This window comes from Rosa rugosa, chromosome 1, assembly GCF_958449725.1.
Source record: "Rosa rugosa chromosome 1, drRosRugo1.1, whole genome shotgun sequence".
In the NCBI taxonomy this organism is placed as follows: domain Eukaryota; kingdom Viridiplantae; phylum Streptophyta; class Magnoliopsida; order Rosales; family Rosaceae; genus Rosa; species Rosa rugosa.
In genome coordinates this window covers 63,973,559-63,991,692 of record NC_084820.1, presented here as the reverse complement: position 1 = coordinate 63,991,692, position 18,134 = coordinate 63,973,559, and the positions used below count along the sequence as shown (strand labels likewise).

The window sequence follows — 18,134 nt, the reverse complement described above, 5'->3', positions numbered from 1 at the left end:
TTTGAGAAGTTAAAGTTTAGGTTTTAGCTAGTCTTGGTAAACTATTTTTTTCCTTTTATATTAGCTATTATTATTTTCGGGTACAATATTTGTAGACTTTATTTGGTTTATAATTAATAATAAGTCTTCGAATATTATTATTTGCAGATAAATATTATTAATGTTTTTTTTTAAATATTGAAATTAATTTAAAATTTTAAATAAATAACTAAATTTGAGCAAGAAATATGTAGCCATTTGTTGCATTTTGCTTATTATTAAATGAGACAAACAACCTAACCTCGTCTATAATCGTTTGCAACAAACAATGATTTCTCGTTTAATTGAAAATGCGACGACCTTGGGTTGTTGCGACCAGTTGTCGCCTAATGTGTTTTACCGATTGTCAAAAGCGACGAAATTAAACGGTTGTCGCTTTTTTAACACGCGACGCAATTAGTTCCTCGACGAAATTATATGAAACAAATAAGAAGTCTCGCATATAATTTTCTACAACAAATAAATATATGTCACATATTAATATATGCAATAAAAATGAAACCTCGCAGTTATTTTTTGCAACAAAAAAAAGTCTTGCATATAAATTTTTGATCAAACATATAAGCCTCGCAAGCGGAATATGCAACGTAAACGAAGTCTCGCATATTACAAAGTGTAACAAACATAAAGTCTCATATATAGCATTCTGTAACACACTTATGTGTCTCGCAAGATGTCATATGCGAGGAACAAATTGCGTCGCTTATTGAAAATGCGACAAGCATCCAAGCCCGACATATGGAATATGCAACGTAAACGAAGCCTCGTATATTAAAAATAGCAACAAATATAAAGTCTTGCATATAATTTTTGGTAACACACCTGTGTGTCTCACAATTTGTGATATGCGAGGAACCAAATACGTCGCATATTGAAAAAGCGATAATCATGTAATTTCGTCGCTTTTGACAATCAGTAAAACACATAAGGCGACAACTGATTGCGACAACCCAAAGTCGTCGCATTTTCAATTCAACGAGAAATTTAGACTTTTTACGACAACTTTGGGTTATCGCCGATGACATTTTCTCTTGTAGTGTGTTAACGGGGATTGGGGTGGGTTCGGGGACCTAATCCCTAATGGGGATGGGGACGGGGAATCCCCAGTTTCTTATTACGGGGATTGGGGCGGGTAAGGGGATGGGGAATGAAGTCGGGTATGGGGATGGTAATTTAATCCCCTTACCCTACCCTCCCCATTGCCATCCCCAGTATTCGAATTCTGAAATCGGGTACGGGGCGGGGATGGTTTCTTTCAACCCCTTAAAAGAAAGAAGTTCTAAACCTCTAATCTGTAGCAGCACCAGTCGAAGCATACGCCTTTGCCATGGTTTTTGCGCGTTTCAGAAGAAAGCTTATGTTTTTGATACTTTTGCGCCTAGCCTTGAAAACACAGGCGTTTTGACGACAAAATCCTAGCATTGTATCATGTTAGTGTATGTGTCATTAATTATGTCACTAATTGTCAAAAGCTGACACAACCTGCAGGCACAGAACTAGAGGGGGGCTGGATTGTGTTGCAGCCCACCCCAGTTTTTTTGAAAAGAATTTCAAGCTAGACAAGAAATAATGAGATCATAAATTTTCAACATTGATCATTCTTTCTTCAAATGCTCACAACCCGAGATAAAAAAATGTTCGAACAGAGTGATTGCACTTAAACTAGAAAGTACACTCATAGAGCTTTCCATCCATATAAAGTAGGTCACCCAATTTCCACTTAAGTGAAAATGGTAGCTTGTCAAAGTTGATAAACTGCTATTTCTCCAAATCCAGAAGATTGAAAAGGATGAAACCACCTGGAACAGAAACTAGACACATTTCCCCTTCTTCCCATAAGATTTCACACTCCAATTAAATCTGAGTAGAAAATTATAGGTCTGCAAATTCACCGTTTTATTATGCAGATTCTGCTGTAAATTGATTCTTATATTGGTGTACTTGGTTGGCTATTGTGTAAGCTAAAGGGCACAAAATTAAAAACTGTTTCTCAGGCATATGTGAGACATGCAGATCTAAGTTCCTACAAATTTTAAGCTCCATAATCCCGCTGGCCAAAGTCAATCTACAATAATTTTTTATGTTCTGACTCTCCAGTATTCCAATCAATATTCCATAAATTTTACTATTCCAAATAAAAAATCATTTTACAGGAAAACACTAGACATAGAGAAATACAATCCCACAAAATTTCAGAGCTTATGCTCTCCTAAGGTGAGAAATATAGGCCTCCAAGGGTTTCTACTAGACAGGTAAGGAGGGGATGAAAAGCTAAACCTGATTTTTCATCCTTCATCACTATTTGGGTCAACCCAAAAGCTTTTTTTCTCTAGCTAAATTGTGACATTTATCAAATTTGTGAAAATTTCCAAAAAACTTGAGGAAACAAAAAAAAAAATAGCCTAATATTAACCAAAATAGAAATTCATACGTCTACTTGCCTAGTTATTACTTCATGATTCTGTAGGAATAGTTAAAAAAAAATTTCTTCATGGTGATATGATCTCTATTACGTACTTATATTGCTTGCAACAATACGAGTAAGTGATATCCATGTTTCCAGTCTGAAGAGCCGTAATTGAAAAACCTATCCTAAAACCCAGGGTACACAGGGCCATATGCAGAATTCACCATAGGTGACGGGTGACCATATATATAGTGCAGGCATGATTAATTTACCACCTAAGAAAATTACCCAATATTATTAAAAAAAATAAAGAAATAATCTCAATAGAAATTATATATGCATGTCGATACTCTATACACACACACATCCACAAAATTCATCCAACTTCCGCAGATGTAGAGAATAAAAAAATTTGGGAACAATTCCATCGATTCCTCCTTAACGCTCAATCTTTAAACTTAATTTCATGGAGAAGCTCCTGGGAGGAATTCCATTTGAAGAGGCCGGGTTTGTAAATGCAACTCCCGGAGGGTACGAGTTCTCATCAAATTTGACACACAAGTTCAATCTTTACTCCTTGCTTTTTCAAGATAGTCACAAAATTAAGTTGCACTTCTGTTCCAGTATACGCTATGATTGTAACTTTCTTCAGCTTTGGCATGTTGAACTCACCTAGTTCATTTAAGAACTCTTCCGGTAAATTCGCCTAAATACGAGCAAATTAATCAAAGTTTAGACATGCTGCTCCATAACACCAAAAGAAAAACGTTATATAAGAGTACTCACATCTTCTTCAATCTTGTCAAGGTAATCAAGAACCATTGTCTGGAGATTGGGACAAAGTTTAAGCAGTGCAGCCATGCCAACCAGATCATATTGAGTATGGCCAGTCCGTAGCTCTAAATGGTTGAGATTATTGAGCTTAAAATCTTTAGGGAAAGGATCCTCTGATATTAGAAGCTGAGAGCATATGCAGTTAAGAAATTATGTAATAAGGTGCCATTAGAAACCAGTGATCAAACACACGGGTTAACAAGTCATCAATACTACATGATTAATAATTTAATATTATAAGATCAATATTTAAAACTCATTCATCAAACGTGGGTAAAAGGGCAAAGAGGCTATACAGCAAAATCTCTAATCCGACAATCAGGATACTACTAAATGAGGATAGAACCTAAAGACAGACCCCTTCAAATAGCATAGCTATCTGTATGGGATATGAAACCAGATAGTATAGCTATTTAGTACAGATATGTATGTACATAACATAATATGTGCACTAAAGTATATCATCTAGCTTTAAAATGTTTATTGCAGCAAAATTTCCGCAAATGTGGTTACTGAGAGCTGACTAGAGTCTTCAAACAACCATTTTATCTCTCTACAATCCAATTCCCCAACCACTTCTTTCCTGGGAGACCAATTCACAACATTTTGTACAAATTAGGCACATATAATTTCCTAAAGTCCAATTCAATGCCTGCAAAATTTAGCACTAAACTAATTCCACTTTCGATCTTTCTTTCAACAAGACAGGGCCATACATGAGAAGCTTGCACGCATTTAGAATGTCAACAAACTAGTCTAAAATTAACCAAATCGAACTATAAGAAAATAATAAATGATCAAGCACAAGCCACAAAATTACCTTATACCACCAATTTTGCACATTAAGCTTCTCAACATGAGGCGCTTGCTCCAGTAGCCTCACAATCTTACTCCACAAATCAAAGTACTTATCAGTTAAGCAAGCAAAATCAACACGAAACTCAACCAGGGCCGGCGCTTCCTTAAGCACAAACTGAGCAGAACTACAGTCACTAAAACTCAACGAACAAAGATTTGGGCAATCAATCTCAATGCTCTGCTTGGACTCACTATCATAATCATACCCAAGCACTAGCTTCTTAATCCTACTGCTACATATATTCAAATTCTTCAACCCCACACAGCTCCGAAGCTCCAAGTCCTCGAGATTCGGACACCCCGAAACCAAATCCCGGACCATCTGATCCGTCAGATCAATCCGTTCGATAAAAATTGACCTCAGCGAGCAGAGATTCATGGCGGACATGTTAGCCGGCAATGTGACGAAGCAATGCGTGAGCCTCAAGACTTCTACACATCCATGTCTGAGCAACGAGAGATGAAAATCATAAAACCAGGTGTCTCCGTCGTGGTGGTTATCGTCGATGAAGAAGTCGAGGTGGAGCTGACGCGCCTTGAGGCGCTTGACGGCGCAGCGGATCCAAGAGTCGACGTGGATGTGGTAGCCTTGGTGGAAGATGAAGGAGAGGCGGAAGGTTTGGATGGCGGAGTCGGGGCGGAGAATGAGAGCGCGATCGATGAAGTCGGCGAAGAATTGGGCCTGGTCCTGGGTCGGGTTGAGATCGGATTGGGGGGCGGGAGGGAAGAGGTGGTAGGAGAAGTTCAAGGAGGGAACGAGGGACCAGAGGGGTCGCCATCTGCGGGAGATGAGAGAGGTGTTGACGGCGTCGAGGGTGGGGAGGAAGGAGAGGATGTGGAGGAGGATCTCGTCGGGGAGGTCGTTGAGACTCCGGTTAGGGCCGCGGAGGCGTTTGGCGTGGAGGAGAAGGACTTGAGTGCTCGTCTCTGCTGCCATGCATGTGTTTGGATTTTCCGGGAGACAGTGTCTTTGTGTAGGAGAAGACCTATGAATTTATTTATTTATTTATTTTTTTTTTTTTGGCAAAACCTATGAATTTATTTTGCCCAACCTACATAAGCTTTCAAGGAGATAAAGACACGTGGCTATTGCCATATTCAATTTTTAAGCTGGGTTACTGAAGTTACGAAGATACCCATTATAGTTTTATGACTTTTATCATCTTCGCCTCTCTTCTAACTCTACAGCTCCTTACCTAAGCTTGTTATGGACCATTTTGAATCCTTTGAATTTAGATTTGAAGTAGCCCTGTGTCAGATACATTAGGTAAAAGATCAGTAGGAGAAGATCCGGATCCATTTTTAGAGCGAGAAATTTCAATTTTGCAGGTCAAACTAGTTAGTTTTTAAAAGACTAATATGAATAGTTTTCATTGATTGAGCAAACTAGTTACATGAGCAGTGTCGCCAAAGATGACCAAGTGTTTTTAGGAGAATACCATTTGAAAGGAGTACTAATAAAGGAACTATTTGATGTTTATGCAATAACAGTGTCTTGATGGCTAACTTCAACAAGAAGTTGGGATGAGCCAATTGATTTCCCATTTAAAGCTCAAGAGTCTATAAACTTCCATATTATGAAGAAGAAGAAGAAGAAGATCCTGTTGCTTCACATTCTCGAGGCTTTCTACGTAGAACTACCGGAGGATATTGGTGACATGAGTTCCCATCAATTTTGAAGGGAAAAAGTGTAATCTTTTGTAATGCAGCTCCTTGCTTTTTCAACATAGTCACAAAGTTATGTTCATCTTCTGTTCCAGTAAACGTTAGCAACTTAACATGCTTGAGACTTGGGATGTTGAATTTAACTGGCTTATTTAAGAACTCGTCTGGTAAACTCTCCTGGAAAAGAGAAGATCAAAGTTTAGATTGCAGCTCCAGAACATTATGAAGAACAACCAAACCCAAAGTCATATAGAAACATCTAGAATTATTGTAATTATGTATGTCATAGAGCTCACATCTTCCTCTATCTTGTGAAGGTGATCAAGAATCATTGTCTCGAGATTGGGACAAAGTTCAAGCAGTGCGGCCATGCCAACCAGATCATATTGAGTATACCCTGTTCGTAGCTCTAAGACCCTTACATTCTGGAGCTTGAAGCTTTTCGGGAAAGGATTATCTGATGTCACAAACTGAAAACATATGCATATAAAGCATTATTGTAATATTATTACAAGAAGTTCAATAAAATAGTGCCATTAGAAATCAGAGGTGAAACAACGGCAAACAAATTAAGCTTGAAATGATTAAACATGAAAAGTCCTCCAGTTGTTTCTAAACAGCACCAATCAGGATATATAACAACAACCTGCACGATTCTCTTGTTCTCTAATTGGCACTTGAAAAAGTTGTATTACAGTTTCGATTCTCATTAAACCTAAACCCTTTCTTCAAAAGAAGGATAACAACAACCTGAACTCATAAATTACCCTACGACTGGTCATCCACGGCTAATTTTGTTTTAGCTTTCTTCCTATCAGACTTATCAGCACAACACAAGCAGTGATATTCTTAGCTCCCATAGGCTGAGCTTGTAGTGGACAAACAATGTTCCTTGGATCTTTATATCATAAAGTCATTTATAGCTGGTACATTAACTAACAGAGCTGACTATTTTTTCTAACTTTCAAGCTTATTATTACTGAGGTAGCTAAAGGTTGAGTGACTAAGACAGTGACTATCACATACTCTAACACCAATTACCCTTTCCAATTTTCTTTCAACTCCAAAGCTAAAAACCTTAGTTTTTCTTATGTTCTTCTTCACTCCGACGCCTACACAACTCAAAAGCCTTGCACATAATCAGAAAACCAACCAAATTGCTACATATACCTCACAATTGCAAAAGGAGAATTAATGTATATAGCCTAAAACAACAATTGATCAAGCAAAAGCAATAAACTTACCTTAAGCCACCAATTCTGCACATTAAGGTGCTTCACATGAGGCGCTTGCTCCAGTAGCTTCACAACCTTACTCCACAAATAGTAGTACTGCTCCACGTGAACAATAGCAATATGAAACTCAACTAAAGACGACGCATTCTTAAGCCAAAACTGGGTAAAACTACAGCAATCAAACTTCAAAAACCAAAGGTTTGGGCAATCAATCTCGACCGTGTTCCTGGAATCACAGTCGTAAAAGTACCCAAGCGCAAGCCTCTTAAGCTTTTCGCTACGTATCTTCAAATTCTCCATCCCACCACTGTTGTGAAACTCCAGGTCCTCCAGATTTGGACACCCCGAAATGAAATCCATAACCATCTGGTCCGTCATATCAATCCGTTCCAGAAAAACGGTCCTCAGCGAGAAGAGGTTCATGGCGGACATGTCCGCCGGCAACCAGAGGTCGCAGCGCGTGAGCCTCAGGACTTCCACGCGCGAGTTTCTCAGCAAGGAGAGAGGGAAATCGTACATCTGATCGAGGCTCACTTCGTTCTGGTACTTCTTCTCGACGTAGAGGTCGAGGTGGAGCTCACGCGCCTGGAAGCGCGTTACGGCGCAGCGGAGCCAGGAGTCGACGTGGGAACTGTAGCGGTGGTAGTAGAGGAACGAGAGGCGGAAGGATCGGATGGGAGAGTTGGGGCGGAGAACGAGAGCGCGGTCGACGAAGTCGGCGAAGAGGCGGGTCGGGTCGGTGTCGGCGGTCGGGTCGGGCTCGGCGGAGGGGAATGTGTCGTAGGAGAAGTCCAGGGCGGGAACGCGGGACCAGAGGGAACGGCATTGGCGGGAAAGGAGAGAGGTCTGGACGGCGTATAAGGTGGGGAGGAAGGAGAGGATGTGGATGAGGATTTCTTCAGGGAGGTCAGTTAGGCCTCGATTGGTGGCGCTTGGGGTTTGGACCGTTTGACTGCTCGTCGTTGCTTCCATGGAGGAGAATGCTTGTGGAAACTGGGGAAGCATTTTGGCGTTTTAAACACCATGTTTAATTGCATTTTGGTCCCCTAGGTTTACTTATTTTTACTTTGGTATCGATAATCTTCTAAAATTGAAAGAAAATCTCATAGCCTTCTAGAGTTTTAGTGTCAAAATACTAGTTACTCTTAGGGTCTTTCTAAATGTACCGGCAAATTTCTATGTAGACCCAGCAGATTTTTTACACCCAATAAAAAAATAGAATTTATAATTATACTCAGCAACTTTTCCAACAATACCATTAGCAAAACTCACACCCAGCCAAAAAGTCATACCCAACAAATCTCACACCCAGCAAAACTTGGATTATCTCCGCATCAATTTTTGATGTTGATTGTTGCAGTGTGCATTTGAGCCATGTCCCACCGCCGCTTCTCCGCCTCACTCTCCCTCTCCGCCTCTTAATCATCGTCGCGACAACCAAGTCAGTCCCTCACTCTCTTCCCCGCTCCAATCTTTACACCTCTTCTTCTCCATCTCTCCGATTATCTCTGTTTAACTTTCGAATCGAATGTGCTATGAGCCTAAGATCAAGACTGATGAGGAATTGGCTGAATTGATCATTTCAGAACAAAGGCTAGAAAAGAGGAGACTCATCATGGCCGGGTATCATATATTCAAATAATCCCACACTTCTTCACCTTCATGGCCGTGTACTCGAATCTAGTCATGAATATTTAATAGCTGCACTATCCAAAAACTTAATTATTAAAAAAAAAAAAAAAAGCAGAGGAACCAACCTACTATAGACTTGAGAGAGAGAGAGACGTACATGTTTTGATGATGCCATTCGCGTAATTCTAAGCTCTGTTCTTTGCACTCTCATCCAATTCGCAGCAATCAGTAAATATAACCCTCTCTCCACCATAACGTGGACCTTTATATTGTTCCCGAGGCTGCATGAGTGTACGTACACTGTGTACTCCTTGAACTTGCCACGCTTTTCAATGACGTGCAGCCACCCACGTCTAATTCTTCTAGCTGCGATGGGAGCTCTGGTAAAAATCGAAGCTTCTTGCATCCGAGCAAGCATAGCCAGCGCAGCCCAGAAACATATTTGATGCTTGCAAGTATTTTCTCAATCATGGTTCCACTTAGATCTATATCTTGTAACGTGGATAAGCAAATGAGACTATCAGGGATTTCTAATACACTGCAGTATCTGAGATTCAGAGTTTTCAAAGAGCACAATCGTCCCACAACTGACGACGAGGAAGGCCATCTTTTGAGCTCGCAACAGCCTAAAAGATCCAATGTATGAAGCTTTTCGTGAGATCAAATTGATGGCGATATTTCTTCTATTCCTCTCCATCTCAAACATATGAATTCTATATTACACGGCATCGCCGAAAAGATTTTCAGATTCACGCAGCCTTCCAGATCTAAATAAGTAAGATTCTCAAGATTTTGGAAATATGAAGGAACTTCAACCAATCTTTTACACCAACGTAGATTCTCAAAATTATGGCTCAAATGCACACTGCAACAATTAACATCAAAAATTGATGCGGAGATAATCCAAGATTTGCTGGGTGTGAGATTTGCTGGGTATGAGTTTTGCTAAGGGTATTGTTGGAAAAGTTGCTGAGTACAATTATAAATTCTATTTTTTTATTTGGTGTAAAAAACTTGCTGGGTCTATATAGAAATTTGATGGGTACATTTAGAAAGACCCTTACTCTTATCATTCAACTCTGAGTTTCTTTAATGGTGTTTCTAGTAAGAGAGATTTCAATTTTGCGGAATCCGGAATCTCATATTTTTATAGCATGCGCTGAGTTCAATGGTTTGGATTTGGATAAGGAGAAGGTGATTCATCGGTTGCTTGTTAGCCTGGAAAAACACTTGGTCAGATAATTATTGTATTATGGATGACATGTCCAACAAACAAATCAAAGCCGGTGTGTCGCATTGATGGAGTGCAGTCAGTGAACTTGTTATATGAGCATTATCATCGCTCTACCAAACAAAATATAAGGGGTGTGCATTAAGTAATTGAGGGGTGTATTTAAAATAGCAAATTACCACTAACTACAATTTTAGTCTAGTATTTACCATTAGCAGGCATATTATTTTTTATTCCCCTTGCGGTACTGTTTCTGACCCATGCGCAAGGCCCAAACCCTGTGCGGCCTATTTCCTGACGAAAATGTCCCTAAATATATTAATAGAGGATGATAATCGAGAGAGAGAGAGAGAGATAACAGATCTAGATTGAGATTAAGATCGAAATCGAAATCAATCAAGACGATGAATTTGAAATTCTCATTTAAACTGGAAGTTTGAATAGTAAATGAGAGAGAGAGAGGAGATCTAGATCGATATATAGATTCGTGTTGAGATCGAGATGTATCGAGGCTACGAATCTGAAATTCATACTCAAAAAGAAGTTTGATTTGTAGATCTAACAATTTGAGGTATGTTTTTAGGTATTTTGAATTTTTCAATTGTATTTCTATTGAAATTCACAATTGATTGTTCTGTACTTGAATTTTGTTCTTATTTTTGATCTGTTCATGGAGTTGTCATCAAATGCTAGTTGATATGTATAATCTGATTGTTGTTTTTTCTAGAGAATATATTTGATTTTGCTCAATCGTTGAAAAATTGTTGCTCTAGTGTTTGGTGATTGAATTTTCAAAATTATGTTTTCATGAAGTAGTTGGTTAATTTGTGTCTCCTTCTTGCTAGGCTTTTTAATTTGTATTGGGTGGCCAAGGTAGTTGTTTTGTTTCCTATTACCTAATTTGTTACCATTACATATATTCTGATAGTAAAGTTCTAATGAATTCCAGTATTGAACCTTAGTAGCAATATGCATATTCCTACTGACCCAGAGTAGCGATTACTTTGTTCTTACTTCAATAGGCAAATGGACCGAATCTTCATAGGAACTATCTATTTTCATATTGCCCGCGGTAATTCTCTACTTACCCTCAGTAGCCAATGACACAATTCTCTACTGTCTTTAGTAGCAATTACCCAATTTGTATTGACCCTCAGTAGGAAACATGTCTTTGCTACTGACTGTCAGTAGCAATGATGCATTACTCAATGTAGCACTTGCATTTCATAGTAGTTACCTAATTTCTACTTATAATGAGCAAGAATTATCCAATTTCTCACTGATTTTGTTAGAAATTTACCCAATTCTACTAACGGTTAGTAACAATTACACAGTAATACTGACTCTCAGTAATAATTCAATTCTGTACTAATACTCAGTCCTTGCTACTAACTGTCAATAGCAATGACGCATTACTCAATGTACCACCTACATTTCATGGTAGTTACCTAATATCTACTTAAAACGAGCAAGAATTATCCAATTTCTCACTGATTTTGTTAGCAATTTACCCAATTCTACTAACTGTCAGTAACAAGTACACAATAATACCGACTCTCAGTAGCAATAATTCAATTATGTAGTACTAATACTCAATAGTGATCATCAAATAGAGTACTGGTGAATCTAAATGTTTTTCATATAAACTTCATGTATTCAGAGCTGATTTACTATTTATTTCTTTATCCATGCATATCGCTTACCTCACTTCTAGCATGTATTTCTTAATACTGCATATCAATAACTTTTACTATACACAATAACAATTGACATGTTAATGATGGGTTCATTATTTGCAGTTTCACACAATGCCTACCAAGAAAAGTTCATAAACTATGGATAACATGTAGAAGGTGCAAACAGGAAGGAGGAAGTACAAACGAGCGAAACTCAAGGTCAAGAAGAATGATAAAGACCACAAATATAACAAAGGAGAAGATACTAAAAAAGTTGTAGTACAAAATCAATATCAACATTTACTCTTGCTAAAAAAGTTGAAAGTGTTTTTAGGATGTCAATGAAGTGAACATTGAAAAAGCTAATGCAATACAGTAAGATTGTGAATGTTACTGTTAGACAATAGTATTGTTGATGGAAATGGTTGAGCCAAATGTTGTAGTGACAATTCAGTAATTATTGGTTAATTTAAAAATATGGTGGCAATTCAGTAATTATAATCAATTTAAAGATGCGGTGGTAATTTCGTAATTAATGAAAGCTTTAATATTTATTTCGTGTTGGGCAGAATTTAAATTGACCGCACGGTATCTAATTCAAATGTCTTTGTGCATGGGTATTGGGCTAGGCTAGTTTACCTTATTGGTAAATTGCTCTGAAAATTTCTCTTACCTAAACTTTATTTTCAAAAAAAAAAAAAAAAAAAAAAAAAAAAAACTTCTCTTTCTGATATCTAGCTATATATCGACATATCGTACACATATGAGTTGAAAGAAAGCTTGGAATTGAAAACCCTAACCCGATGGCCAAAAGAAAAGAAACAAAAATGTCATCCTCAGCAGCTGCAGAGGCCGTGGCCAATATAGAAGAACTCCTCACGCAGATCCTTGTATCGGTGCCATTACGATCTGTTGCTCGTTTCATGTGCGTCTCCAAGCATTGGTACTCTCTCATCTCCAACCTCCACACCCTCAAAAACCCCAAGATGTCGGCTTTCTTCTCTAGCAAAACCGAAGCCGAGTCCTTCAAGTCCCTCCCACTTGGTAACCCTGAAATCCCATCTGGTTGGAATCCCTTCACAACTTTTAACGATTCCTTCAATGACGGCTCCAGGTTGAAGATTATTCAGTCCTGCAACGGCCTCTTTCTCTGCATTCCCGAGAGCAGAGAACATCGTGATTTCGTACCTAGAAAACAACATGATCTCGTATATGTTGTCAATCCCACAACCAACAAATTCTTGGCTCTTTCTTCTCCAACGGCTAGGTTTAGAAGTTTTGTACGTTATGCTTTGGCTTTTGAACCTTCCAAATCTCCTCATTACACGTTGGTCTGCGTGACTACCCACTATCGCTATTCCTTCGTGGAAGGTGAAGGTAAGTACCACAAAATACATATATATTCGTCAAAGTCTGGAAAGTGGAAACATGTTATTGATATCCCTTTCTTCCAGAGCCTTTATGACCGATGCTGTCACCCTGATCTCAAGAAATGGCACATGGACTTCGACCGTAGGAGCAGGGAAGGCTCAGTATACTGCAACGGCGCAGTTCATTGGATAAGAGAAAGAAATGCAGCAGAATTACCATTCTGCTGTGAAGCTGGTAAATTCTTTAGACAAGAAGCTGATGTGTTGCATTACTTTGACATAGGTGAAGAACGTTTGCGGCTTGTGGCTGCTACTCCTCCTGTTCCCTTGGTTGTAGAAAACATGCCGGTGGAGGATATTGGTTCTGACCTCAAGATTCCCATTGAGTTTCCGATATTGGTTCATAGATACTTTGGGGAGTGCGGTGGCCGTTTGTACTTGATTGACATTTATAAGCATTGTCACACTCAATTTGATGTGATGGAGATGGAGAGGGACTACTCTGGTTGGTTTGTCAAGTACCATGTTGATCTCAATCCAGTAGTCATGGCTCTTCCTCAACATGATTTGAATCCTTTTGTTATTTTGTGCCTTTCTCGAGAGAAGGAAAAGGATGATGACGAGTTCGGGGATTCTTCAACTATTCTGCTGTTGCATATGCCCGGTAAGGTCATATCATATAATCTTATGAATAAGAACTTCAAGACATCTATTGAGTTGGCCAATAAAAATCTTTATCTAGCCATAGAGGATACTTCTTTCCGGGATGAAGTTGATAATTATCCTTACATGGAGAGTCTGGCTTGTGTATGAACCTATGAGGGTCTCTATATATTTATATTTATGGTGCTGTTGGCTTTAGATTTGTATCAAGAAATTCTTACAATTGATGGTATATTGGTATTATTTGTTTCAACTTATTTGTGTTATTATGACTTATATCATATATATGCACTAGAAATTTATCAAATGATTTTAGCATAGATTAGAATCTGTTTTCCTATGTCTCAAACTCTCAATCAGCTGAACTTAATTGTTTTCACAGATTCAGAAGTTATTAGTCATTACTGAATCTTTATTAGTGAAAATCCAGCAAAATTTAGAGATTCTTTACCGGGTTTCAACCGCAAAGAACTAATCGAAGAGGGAATTCCATAAAATTAAATATCAACCAAATCACCATGTTGCTTCAGAGTTCATCCCATTAGTTCACACAGGACATTCCATTATTATGGAACGTACTCAGCAAAGAGAAAAAGAAGGCCTACCTGTTGTCGCGTATACCATGGCGTGGTACACTGGTATGAACACTTTTTACAGGCTAAGTTGGTGTGCTCCTCCTCCTGGTGTGGTGAAGCTTAACAGTGATGGAGCCTTCATTGCTTCTCTAAGCCATTAGCGGGTCGGGTTCTATGTAATGACAAGGATGAGTTCCTTGCTGGTTTTGCTTATCGAAAAGAGCACCTGGCAGTAGCTTTTGGTTCTTAAACATGGTTAGAACTGCTGCAAGCCACAGTTATATCGAGTGCAATCATTCATAGTTATCGTCCATATGTGGTGAAGAGCAGGACATGTTGCCTCTGGGTAGTATTATCAAAGATGTCGAAGTCCTCTTGAAGGCTTTGCCTTACTCTCTATTCAACATGCTCCTAGAAATTCCAACCAGGTAGCTCGCAGGTTGGCTAGCTCTAACTTTGATACTCATGTTCATGGTGAATGGTTTTCTCATTTTGTTATGAATGCCCTCCTTTACAATTGTAACTGTATTTGATCTTAAGTTCATTCTTTCTTTCTAAAAAGAATATTCAACAAGCAAGAAGGAGAGTAACATGTATATGATAAAATATTTTAACACTTTAAAAGATGATCCAATCAGAGTAGAAATGTATATCCATAATAATCACCTAACTTGAACAAGAAGTTATAAATAAGCCACCTAAAGCTCAGAGTATATATTACTATATTATGGAGGAGAAGATCCTGTTACTTCACATTCTCGAGGGTTTCCACATAGAACTATTGGAGGATATTGGTGGGATGAGTTCCCCTCGACTTTGATAGGAAAAAGTGTAATCTTTTGTAAGACAACTCCTTGCTTTTTCAACAAAGTCACAAAATTATTTTCATCTTCCGATCCAAAAAATTTCAGCATCTTAACTTGCTTGAGTCTTGGCATATTGAATCTAACTGGTTTATTTAAGATCGCTTCTGGTAAACTCTCCTGGAAATGATAAGATTAAAGTTTAGATCAGATTCGAAAAACAAAAGGAATGATCAATATAGGTGGCATAACAGCATCCAGGATTGCTGCAAGCATGTATGTCACAATACTCACATCAACTTCTATCTTGTGAAGGTAATCAAGAATCATTGTCTCAAGATTGGGACAAAGTTCAAGTACTGCAGCCATGCCAACCAGATCATATTGAGTATACCCTGTCCGTAGCTCTAAGAGGCTGAGGTTGTGGAGCGTAAAAGTTTTTGGGAAAGAATCCTTTGATGTCAGCAACTGAGAACATATGCATAGGAAGCAAACAATGTAAAATTACAAGAGGTTCAATAATATAGTATGCCATTGAAACCAGTGGTCAAACATAGGTCAAATTTTAGAAATAAATTATCTAATTGTTTCAAGATACTACTTGATAAATACCCTGAACTACAGATTAGCCTGTTCTTAGCTAATAGGTTGAGATGGCAATCACAGAACTTTTGGGATTAAGGTTCTCCTTTGACACACAAGTTCCGGACACAGAAAACATAAACATATAAAGCCTCAATGCAATAAAGTCACTTAAAACCAATGATCAAAAGAAAGCAAAACAAGCAAAGAAATTATGCAGTAAAAGGTTAAATCAGGATACTACTAATTGAGGACGACAACCACATGAACTAAACGGGATTATTCATTTATAGCTCTAAGAGAAGTTGAAACTGGTGAAATGCAACTTGAAAAGGGAATGAGGATATAATAAAAAAGCATGCTTACAAATAGTAATATTTAGTTGTTTAAGGATACTACTCATTCTACTGATCTACTCGATGAGGGAACAACAAACTGAACTAATAACCCGTCCCTAGCTCAAAGAGGTAGTGATGTGGAATACAAAACTTGTTGGGAAAGGATCCTTTGATGATAAAAGCCAACAAAGAAACAAAAATTATTAAAGCCATAGAAACCAGTTTTAAAATCTAGAACAAGCCAAGAGGTTAAGCAGTTAAAATCATATTTGGAAAATCTCGTAGTTGAATGCGTAGCAATGAACTTAATTAGTAGAGGTTAGGAATGTTGAAATGATGTAGACAGTATTCTTTGTACACTGTCGTTTAGATACAATATCTTACTCAAATATTCTGAATGAGAATTAGTGCACACGACCATAATGTCACTATATTGCATTAGAAGCAACAAGGCACTATAATCAGAAGTACTTTGAGACAAATCATGTTGTCTCGAGAAATTAAACTATAAGCACTATGCCAGATACAGAAAGATAAATGACAGTATAGTGGAAGTGATAAGCAATAGAATGAGGAACAAACAAAGTTAGCCTTGCACATTGCCCCATACATCTTAAATTTGTGGAACATTTCAACATACAAATAAACATATAAATGCATCAGCCTAAAATTAACCAAATTCGAAACAGGAAAACAATACTTGATCAAGCACAAGCCAGAAAATTACCTTGAACCACCAATTTTGCACATTAACACACTTGACATTCGGCGCTGATCCAAGCAGCTTCACAGCCTTACTCCACGAATCATAGTACTTATCTAGGTGCACCATATTAAGATGAAACTCGACCAGGGAAGATGCATTCTTAAGTCGAAACTGAGTAAAGCTAATGCAATCAAAACTCAGCGAAACAAGGTTTGGGCAATCAATCTCAACAGTGTTCTTGTAATAACAGTCATAAAAATACCCAAACTTTAGCTTCTTAAGGCTTGTGCTACATATCCTCAAATTCTGATCCATCCCTCCATTTTGAAGCTCCAAATCCTCAAGATTGGGGCACCCCAAAATCAAACGCTCCCACATCTGGTCCGTCAAATCCACGTCCTCAAGAAACATCGACCTCACCGAGCTCATCCCCACGGTGGCCATGCTCGCCGGCAACGCGAGATCAACGTACGTGAGCCTCAGACTCTCAACGCACCCGTTTCTCAGCACAGAGAAAGGGAAATCATACTTGTCACGCGGCGCTCGATCTTCCTCGCTCCGGAGATGGTACTCTTTGTCGATGAAGAAGTCGAGGTCGAGCTCACGCGCCCGGAAGCGCGTGACGGCGGAGCGCACCCAGGAGTCGACGTGGGAGGTGTAGTAGTGGTAGAAAATGAAAGAGAGGCGGAAGGTTTTGATCGGAGAATTGGGGCGGAGGATGAGAGCGCGGTCGACGAACTCGGCGAAGCGGTGGCTCGTGACGGGGAGAGGTTCGGCGTCGTTGACCGGGAAGAGGTGGTAGGAGAAGTCGAGGAAGGGGAGACGGGACCAGAGGGATCGCCATTGGCGGGAGACGAGAGAGTTGTGGATGGCCTCTAAGGTCGGAATCAAGGAGAGGATTTGGACCAGGATTTCGTCGGGAATATCGTTTAGGGTTCGACTAGGGTTTGGATTTGGGGCTTGAATTTCAGTACTGGCTTGTTCCATAATTTCTGAGAGCAATGAGAAATTGAGAAGAGAGTGGCTTCTGGAAATGGCCGAGTGTAGTGTTTCAGTTATTGACTGTTATAGCACTTATGGTCCTGCATTTTTGAGTATTTTGCACATTGAGTCCGTATAGTCAAAATTCTATCAATTTGGTAGTTAACCCTTTGAAGAATGACGAGACGAAATTAGCCGCTTACGGTCACTTTATTTGATTATCATCACAAGCAGGACTAGGGCTGGCAAATTCTACCAATCCAAACCAACCAACCGATTACCACCCGAACCAACAATGTTGGTAACCAACTATGTCGGTTATCGAGACATTGGTACGGTAGTACCGAACCGATTTAGTGATAATGGTACGGTACTGGTATTGATTTTCAGATAAATACGGTATACCGTACCGTACCGTATATTATATATATTATTTATTTATTTAAATATATTTTATATCTATCGATCTGAACCGTTGATCTTTGATTTCAAATCTTATTATAACCGTTGATTAGACTTGAACTCTCCAAAATACGAGT

The 18,134-nt window shown here is 38.8% G+C and overlaps 4 protein-coding genes across 4 annotated transcripts; 1 reads left to right on the top strand and 3 right to left on the bottom strand.

Moving 5' to 3' along the window:
* Positions 1 to 2,713: 2,713 nt before the first annotated feature.
* On the bottom strand, positions 2,714 to 5,132 carry LOC133744565 (F-box/LRR-repeat protein At3g26922-like). The gene is made up of 3 exons (XM_062172660.1): positions 4,101 to 5,132; positions 3,233 to 3,406; positions 2,714 to 3,152 (listed from the first exon to the last, which is right to left on the bottom strand). The coding sequence occupies exons 1-3, from the start codon at positions 5,073 to 5,075 to the stop codon at positions 2,991 to 2,993; spliced, it is 1,311 nt and encodes a 436-aa protein (XP_062028644.1). The 5' UTR covers positions 5,076 to 5,132; the 3' UTR covers positions 2,714 to 2,990.
* A 361-nt stretch (positions 5,133 to 5,493) lies between these two features.
* Positions 5,494 to 8,033, bottom strand: LOC133744561 (F-box/LRR-repeat protein At3g26922-like). The gene is made up of 3 exons (XM_062172654.1): positions 7,048 to 8,033; positions 6,100 to 6,273; positions 5,494 to 5,980 (listed from the first exon to the last, which is right to left on the bottom strand). Exons 1-3 carry the CDS (start codon positions 8,008 to 8,010, stop codon positions 5,714 to 5,716), a joined length of 1,404 nt encoding a protein of 467 aa, XP_062028638.1. The 5' UTR covers positions 8,011 to 8,033; the 3' UTR covers positions 5,494 to 5,713.
* Positions 8,034 to 12,404: 4,371 nt separating this feature from the next.
* Positions 12,405 to 13,760, top strand: LOC133732808 (F-box protein At5g07610-like). Its single transcript, XM_062160398.1, has one exon. It carries the CDS (start codon positions 12,405 to 12,407, stop codon positions 13,758 to 13,760), a length of 1,356 nt encoding a protein of 451 aa, XP_062016382.1.
* A 1,031-nt stretch (positions 13,761 to 14,791) lies between these two features.
* Positions 14,792 to 17,670, bottom strand: LOC133744554 (F-box/LRR-repeat protein At3g26922-like). Its single transcript, XM_062172648.1, has 3 exons — positions 16,636 to 17,670; positions 15,283 to 15,456; positions 14,792 to 15,168 (listed from the first exon to the last, which is right to left on the bottom strand). Exons 1-3 carry the CDS (start codon positions 17,599 to 17,601, stop codon positions 14,911 to 14,913), a joined length of 1,398 nt encoding a protein of 465 aa, XP_062028632.1. The 5' UTR covers positions 17,602 to 17,670; the 3' UTR covers positions 14,792 to 14,910.
* Positions 17,671 to 18,134: the final 464 nt, after the last annotated feature.

Excerpts from the sequence above, each read along its gene's own strand:
- LOC133744565 (XM_062172660.1), bottom strand. The coding sequence starts at position 5,075 with ATGGCAGCAGAGACGAGCACTCAAGTCCTTCTCCTCCACGCCAAACGC. Across the intron at positions 3,407-4,100 it reads TGCAAAATTGGTGGTATAAG|CTTCTAATATCAGAGGATCC; the intron begins GTAATTTTGTGG and ends ATATGCTCTCAG. Across the intron at positions 3,153-3,232 it reads TTGACAAGATTGAAGAAGAT|GCGAATTTACCGGAAGAGTT; the intron begins GTGAGTACTCTT and ends GCTCGTATTTAG.
- LOC133744561 (XM_062172654.1), bottom strand. The coding sequence starts at position 8,010 with ATGGAAGCAACGACGAGCAGTCAAACGGTCCAAACCCCAAGCGCCACC. Across the intron at positions 6,274-7,047 it reads TGCAGAATTGGTGGCTTAAG|TTTGTGACATCAGATAATCC; the intron begins GTAAGTTTATTG and ends ATATGTTTTCAG. Across the intron at positions 5,981-6,099 it reads TTCACAAGATAGAGGAAGAT|GAGAGTTTACCAGACGAGTT; the intron begins GTGAGCTCTATG and ends TCTCTTTTCCAG.
- LOC133732808 (XM_062160398.1), top strand. The coding sequence starts at position 12,405 with ATGTCATCCTCAGCAGCTGCAGAGGCCGTGGCCAATATAGAAGAACTC.
- LOC133744554 (XM_062172648.1), bottom strand. The coding sequence starts at position 17,601 with ATGGAACAAGCCAGTACTGAAATTCAAGCCCCAAATCCAAACCCTAGT. Across the intron at positions 15,457-16,635 it reads TGCAAAATTGGTGGTTCAAG|TTGCTGACATCAAAGGATTC; the intron begins GTAATTTTCTGG and ends ATATGTTCTCAG. Across the intron at positions 15,169-15,282 it reads TTCACAAGATAGAAGTTGAT|GAGAGTTTACCAGAAGCGAT; the intron begins GTGAGTATTGTG and ends TATCATTTCCAG.